This window comes from Triticum urartu, chromosome 3A (assembly GCF_056163025.1).
Source record: "Triticum urartu cultivar PI428250 chromosome 3A, HENAU_Tu73, whole genome shotgun sequence".
NCBI classification, from domain to species: domain Eukaryota; kingdom Viridiplantae; phylum Streptophyta; class Magnoliopsida; order Poales; family Poaceae; genus Triticum; species Triticum urartu.
In genome coordinates this window covers 693803015-693810986 of record NC_141875.1, presented here as the reverse complement: position 1 = coordinate 693810986, position 7972 = coordinate 693803015, and the positions used below count along the sequence as shown (strand labels likewise).

Sequence of the window (7972 nt, the reverse complement as noted above, 5' to 3'; positions counted from 1 at the left end):
AAAGCCCAAGTAAATCAGGATATTCGTAACAATAGAAGCAGGAAACAATACAATGTCTCGAGTGGGACGGCCCATATAATCACCGGAAATGGGTGTTTAGGTTTTTTTTCAGTAACATGCGTGTTTAGGTTCACACGCCCAGCCTTACACGCGGAATATTTACCCCTCTTCACACGGTTCTCAATTGCATTTAATTTTTTTAGAGGAATTACATTTAATCAACCCATCTCTTTGAGGCATGCAAGCTGTGGCGGACATTCTAGAACAATCTTGGCTGCCCCACCAGCCCATAAGGACAAATGTACCGGTTGCCAATTAGCCAACATATTTAGGAATGAAATTGAATCATCTCATTACCACACCTTTTTTTAAAGAAAAAAAAATAAATGCCGAGCTCCGACACTGCACACAAGCATTAAATATTACTTACCCAATTTCAATTTAATTAAAGATCTAGATATATTCCAAGTTAAACTTTTGACAAAGTCTACAGAAACATGTGCTAAAATATACACTATCAAATATATAGAGTACGGACATATATTTAGAAATTCATGTTGTAGATGTCGATAAATTTTTTTGGTCATTTTTTGTTTCAATTAGGACAAATTTAATTTTTTAATTAATTTAAAACAGAGGGAGTGTGTAGAATATTACATTGCTACGTTTATTTTTTCAATGTAACAAACCAACATGTGTTTGTCAATATTTATATGAAAGTATCTATCAAAATCTTTATGAAGGAGTGGTGGACCTTGGCCCTTGCCAGCGGGAGGGATCTTGCCCCCGTTAGGTGTTTTTGTGAGTTTGTGTATGGTTTGTGTCTTGCTCAGGAAGACCATGCGATGGTGTCACTCTAAAGATGGAATAAGGTTTTCCCCGCCTAGCGCCCATTTTGGTGATGCATCTAGCGTCATCGAAGGGCATGTGGTGGTGTGTCTTCGGCAGATCTCATTAGATTCAGTCGGTGCTAGTGTTTGGTGGATCTGCATGGATCCAGTCTGTGTTCATCTTTATCGTGTGTCTTCATGTTGGATCCTTTCGATCTATATTTCTCTTCATAGGCAACGTTTACTGTTCTGTGCACTGATCCCATGGGGCCTTAGCACGACGACTTTCCGACTATCTAATACAACAAGTTTGGTCTGACTCCTGTGAGGGAGGGGCGATGACGACGGCGCGTCTTCGGCTCGCTCCAATGCTGACGTGGCATGATTAATAAATAAAAAATTTCCTCGCAAAAAAGATACGACATCGGAAATGTGGTAAGCTATCTTTAAGATAAAAAATTTCTAATTATATCTAAGATGATGCTGAGAGCTAATTAAGTGAAAGTTTCCTTTTGTGCCACAATACCATTATGCCTTCTCTAATCAGATAACCCATTCACGGTCCAACACCTCGTTAATTGAAATCTTAGAAATAAATTTTGCAATCACGAACAAAAGGCACTTTTTTATATCATTCAATCTCAGCCCATACTACTACAATGGGAGTACATAAATTGGTAAGATGGCAAGGGGTTGCAAAACAAGCACCAACGTGCATAATCAATCCTACAAAGAAAGAAGGAAACGTCAAGCAACGTGATCGAAGAGACAGACTGGGGTGGCGACACTTGTGTCGATCTTGCAGTCGAGCTTCAGTTACACTTCGGGCTAGAGGAGAAAACGTCTACCGGTAATGACTTGGATATCATCCCGGCGTGCAGCCTAAGCTCATCCCCATCACGGCCAACCTCCTTTATGCTGACCCACGCAACAAAGACCTTCACCTTAATTCCTTCGAGACCACTGATCAAGTCATTTTTTATGTTCCCGGCGACCCGAGTGCTGTAGTGGATGTCGTACTCGCCGTCGACACGCAATTGGCATTCATCGGAGAAGTGTACCTCAAAGGAGCCGTCCGGTCGGAGCTCGTAGTCATGCACTCCCTGCGGGAGGATGCCCTGTTGGAAGCCATATCGCCCTAGCATTTCGTACGCTGTCGGCTTGGCTGCAAGGGCTGGGGCCTTGGCCAGGGTGGCAGCGGTGGCAGTGAGAAGGATGGCTACTATTGCCACGAGGAGGAGGGTAGTGTGCTTCGCCATTGTTGATGCTCTAGCTCAGGCTGACAACTAAAGCTTTGCAAATATATTTGTGTTTCGGCACAAAAATATGCAGGCTATATATAGAGATAAATTTATAAATATTTGGTATACAATAAATGTGTATTCAGTTGTCACCAAAGTTAATAGGAAATATACTCCTACTAAAAATATTCTCATATAAATTAGATAAATATAAGATATATATGCTCATTAATTTTTTAAATCGTAGCAACAAAATAAACATTTAATTCCCTCTAAAAAAATCTGTACTGTACATTCATTGAGGTGGAATTAAATATGTCTCTTATTTTAACGGAAATTAATTTTCTACTTTAATAACATTCACCAAGTTCTTCTCAAAGGCCCCGATAAAACCAATCAAGGCGATACCCAATGCATGTGGCCTCTACCGGCAATGTATAGGCCATGACACCCAATGTGTACACTGGTCAAGCTATTTTTTAACAGATAGATCAACACCTAAATTCTAAATTTAAAAATATCCATCAATAAACTACCACAATTCAAAAATAAAACTCACCCAAATTGCTTTGAATAGAACACATATCTTTACAAGGAAAAAAGGGGGCGCACAAACGATTTTCAACTACAAAATAATTGGCGGAACAAATTAATAGAGATCATATCAACCTATAATAATTGATGTAGTTTTTGATAGCATATTCTATAATTTAGATATATTAAAACTAAACACCTTCCCAGCCCTCACAGACCATCAGCCTCTAGACCGTCCATTGTTATGATTTATGAGTTTCTGGCCATCCGATTTTTCATTGCGCGAGCTGTGCTGGAGGGGCGCTAATCCGGTAGAAAAATCAAAGCGTTCCTGTTGATCGGGCCTATGGACCACGGCCCAATTAACTAATCTCACTCAGTTCCTGATCACTTCTACTTCCGCAATTCGCTCCTCCCAAACCCTATTCTAATGGCACACCGCCGCCACCCACTCGACTCCCTCACCTCTCGATCTGCTCCGGCACTGACCACTCCTGAGTCTCTCCCTCGCCTTCCCGTCGTTTCTCCCTCTCTCATCGCGTGGACTAGCAGCGGCGCTGGGGAAGGGGGATGAGGGGGTGGTGACCAACAGGTGCGTCCCAAGGAGCCCTGCGTGGGAAAGTGCCTTCTCAAGACCTCAACACCGACCTCACCGGCGACAACGCGCCCTGCGGGGCCTGGCACATGGTCTTCACGCCAGAGGTCCACGTCATGGCGGATATGTTCGCTCATGGACTTAGCTGAATCTCGGTGACTGAATTCATGGGGATTGATCTGCTTGCCGGGGAGGTGCTGTACCGCAAGGGGCAGCCGATCTGTGTGATGACGGATGGAGAATGGGAAGCCGGACAAGCTGCGGGCCTGCGGCTCTACTCCATCCCCACCAGGACTTTCGGATGCGAACGCGAAGACAGCACACCACATCCTCTCTTGTTATATGTGCAATTGGTAGACATATCAGTGAGACAGTGACATCTCTGAACCCTACGCCTTGGGCACGCCCCTCTCACATTGCCACTGCCTCAAGGTGATGACTGATGATGCATGGAACACGTACCCAACGGCTTTGACTTCGGTTTGGACATCTGCCTACTTGACCACCACAACTGACGACCACGATCCAGTGTGGCTGCGGTGCTCTCCATCTCTGCTCCACCATGTATCAGCTTTGGTCATCCTCTAGATACGTAGAACTTGACAATTACTGGATGCTATAGTACTTCACTTCCACGAATGAAATTACTGGATGCTATAGAACTAATGAACTCTATAACTTGACAATGAACTAATGGAATTACTGTATGCTAAAACTACTTAATACGTCCTCTGCATAAATCATCGCCTTCCTCTTGTCTTTGTTATGCAGGAAAAACAACAAGAAAAGACTCCAATAGATGCCTTCTCAGTTCTCATCGATCTGGTAGCCGCAAGTTCAATTCTGCGGCCTCGACCATTTCGGCTGCCCATTTAATTGTTTCATGTTACACTGGTGCAAGCCGGAGAATCGTCCTTTGCATCCTATTACAGCTTGCATCTTCTCTCTATTGCTTTGATCGGTGAAGATCTAGAACAAGAAGCACGTAGACGATGATGCATTACTGGCTGCCTCCACCCGCTGTACAACATTGGACGACCTCCTTTCACCAGTGCTTTCCACCTTTCCTTGCTGATTGGCCTACCAACTAGACTAGACACTTCAATTGACGTCATGTTTTATTGTACAGAACTTATAGTCTCTGTACATATAAAAACATCAGGTCCTTACATTTTTGGACATTGATTGCTCTTCTCTAACTGAAAGAAGGCTCTTATATTTTCTAACAGTTAGAACTAACGACTGAGCCTTGCTGTAAATTTTACATTACTTCTAAACCCTCTTTATATACTTTAGAGTATGATTATTGGGAGATTATCTTCATTACAGATTTCAAATTGAATCTCTAAAAGGTCCTATATTTTGGAACAGAGGGAGCAACTCCCATCTATTATCATGGTTGATGCACATGACTATATGCTCTCACCTGCTTTTGTTTGCTGCTTTCTGAGAATATCTAGAGTCAGACAAGGCATGGCAAAATGGGTGATTAGCGCACTTATATGTTTGGTATTTTGAGCAGACTGCCTGGTTTGTCACACTTCTAAATGAAAAATGATAACTAGAAATGACAGACAAATCCTCAATTAATATGTATACCCTCCTTCCCTGAATTAAGACTAATACTTATTGATTGAATGGTGTAAACAAGTGGTATACATCAGTTGGCATGAATGCTGCCTCATTAGTTATTCTTGAGCTTATTTTCGGCTTGCACATTTTTCTTTTGTGCTTAATTCAAGGCCAAATTAAATTCTGGCAGAGGGGATCTTACAAGCCAGATGCCAATATTTTTTATCAAAAGATTCGTAAATGTTCACGGACCATCAAGTGGCTGGTTTGGGATCTTCATCACACATTACTTTATGTACCTCTTAACTACAAAATCAGGTAAACTTCGTTAGTAGTAATTTATTTTAATATTTTGCCGTCTCTTGAAGCAAGTGGCTAATTTTACTCCAGCGTTAGCATGTGATAGGTATCATAAATTTTATGGGCACATCTACATGCATGCACATACACGAGCTTTAATCAATTCATGCAGTTCTCATTTTATATAATAAGGACAGTTCTGTAGATCACTCAATTTATGATTCTGATTTGGTACATGGTGTTTGCTTACCGATACTAGCAAAAGTGTTATGTAGCCAATGTTTTAGTTATTGTTTCCTTCATCAACATACACAATGTTATTTAAGGAGCAATTATAACTATTTTGCACTTCTCCTTGAGACACTACTCATGTAGTTATTTCCTCAATTTATTTACCTTTCTAATATGTGTTTTGTTTGTACAACCTTTGTTGTATCTAACATTAAAACGCATCTAGATAGATACAAATCTAAGACAAGTAATTTGGGACGGAGGGAGTACTTCAATGTAAGCAATTGTAAGTTGGTTAAGATGCAACCCAACTTGAGCCATTGTTTACAACAGTCCACTGGCATTTGATATTGAGCTTAAGAAAACTTCTATTATTGTAGATTAGATGGAATTCTACGACCTCAAATCTGAGCAAGTACACATTCAGTAATCTATCACGGCTCAATGCAAGAATATTTTTCTGTTAGAATACGATGTTATAATTGTATTACTGTCCAGAACACATTGACATTTTTTAGATAATAAATATTGTCCAATAGTTTTGAAATATCCCTGCTGCCTATTTTTCTCTCTTGAATATTCCTGATGTATTTCCTCAATATTTCTATTTTTTAGTTATTGTGATATGAGCCTTTGCAGGAGAGTCTTTCTAGGAGTCAAAACGATGTCATGATCCATATCAATCATCGTAATTCATATCGCATGCACTTAATACCACAACTTGAACATTAGACGTAAGGGAAAAACTCAAAACACTACTTTTTTTGCAGATCAACTGGACTGGATTTCTCTCTCGAGTTACATACTATTATATTCTTGATTTCTCTCTTTAGTTACATGCCATTATGGAGGACACAAGCACAATATTTAAAAGCATTGCAAACAAATATTTACAAGTTACTTTATATACCTAACAACTAAGAGCTAAAATAGACGGGTGCAGCAACGCGCGCCATCAATGATCTAGTCAACACTCAAAACCATTTTGTAGGTAGGCCAAGTCGGGCGACTACCCATGCGTCGAGGGATGGGGAATCCTATCCTCATAATAATTATGTATATTCGCCCGTCTATTATTAGTCAATAAACATTACATCAAAGATGATGGTAAATACTTGAAAAATATATCCAAGTTGATAGAGTAACTACATACCAAACTGGTAATGTGCACCACTGAGTGATGGTGTCGTGTCTAAGGTGCCTCTCTTGGCATTAGTTCTCGGCTTGGTGGGCCTGTCTGAGGACTGCTTTGTCGGTTCCATCCTGGGCCACTTTGGGCAGGCCATGTTGATATACTTGGCTATTTTGCAAAGGCTTGACATACAAGACAAGAAGACCGAGTCTTGCGGAGTTCTACCTCCATAGACGTAGCTAACCTAGTTGTGCAAACCTGAGGACTCCATGTATGCTTTATATGCTGAGGGTTGGGTTTGTCATAGATCAACTTACAATCTCTCGGTACTTTGTACTTCGTATACACCCCCAACACAATAAAACAAAAGAAGGACATAGGGTATTATGTCCACCGTGAGAGTCTGAACTTGGGTAAAACCCTTATTTCTGTTATCATCTTGACAAATACCATACTAAGGATACCCTACCTAGGGATCTGTTTGATTTAGTATTGGGAAACGTTGCATGGAAAACAAAAAAATTCTACGCATGATAACCCACAAGTATAGGGGATCGCAACAGTTTTCGAGGATAGAATATTCAACCCAAATTTATTGATTCTACACAAGGGGAGCCAAACAATATTCTCAAGTATTAGTAGTTGAGTTGTCAATTCAGCCACACCTGGAAACTTAATATCTGCAGCAAAGTATTTAGTAGCAAAGTAATATGATAGTAGTGGTAACAGTAGCAAAAGTAATATTTTTGGTGTTTTATAGTGATGATAACAATAGCAATGGAAAAGTAAATAAGCGAAGAACAATATATGGAAAGCTCGTAGGCTATGGATCGGTGATAGAGAATTATGCCGGATGTGGTTCATCATGTAACAGTCATAACATAGGGTGACACAGAACTAGCTCCAATTCATCAATGTAATGTAGGCATGTATTCCGAATATAGTCATACGTGTTTATGGAAAAGAACTTGCATGATATCTTTTGTCCTACCCTCCCGTGGCAGCGGGGTCCTAGCGGAAACTAAGGGATATTAAGGCCTCCTTTTAATAGAGTACCGGACCAAAGCATTAACACATAGTGAATACATGAACTCCTCAAACTACGATCATCACCGGGAGTGGTCCCGATTATTGTCACTTCGAGGTTGCCGGATCATAACACATAGTAGGTGACTATAGACTTGCAAGATAGGATCAAGAACTCATATATATTCATGAAAACATAATACGCTCAGATCTGTAATCATGGCACTCTGGCCCCAGTGACAAGCATTAAGCATAGCAAAGTCATAGCAACATCAATCTCAGAACATACTGGATACTAGGGACCAAACCCTAACAAAACTAACTCGATTACATGATAAATCTCATCCAACCCATCACCGTCCAGCAAGCCTACGATGGAATTACTCACGCATGACGGTGAGCATCATGAAATTGGTGATGGAGGATGGTTGATGATGCCGATGGCGACGGATTCCCCTCTCCCGAGCCCCGAACGGACTCCAGATCAGCCCTTCCGAGAGAGTTTAGGGCT

The 7972-nt window shown here is 40.9% G+C and overlaps 1 protein-coding gene across 1 annotated transcript; it reads right to left on the bottom strand.

The window, feature by feature from the left end:
* Positions 1-358: 358 nt before the first annotated feature.
* LOC147981725 (uncharacterized) lies at positions 359-2117 on the bottom strand. The gene has a single exon (XM_087517198.1). It carries the CDS (start codon positions 2087-2089, stop codon positions 1643-1645), a length of 447 nt encoding a protein of 148 aa, XP_087373324.1. The 5' UTR covers positions 2090-2117; the 3' UTR covers positions 359-1642.
* Positions 2118-7972: the final 5855 nt, after the last annotated feature.

What these genes read in the sequence shown, in the direction of transcription:
- LOC147981725 (XM_087517198.1), bottom strand. Translation starts at nt 2,089, where the DNA reads ATGGCGAAGCACACTACCCTCCTCCTCGTGGCAATAGTAGCCATCCTT.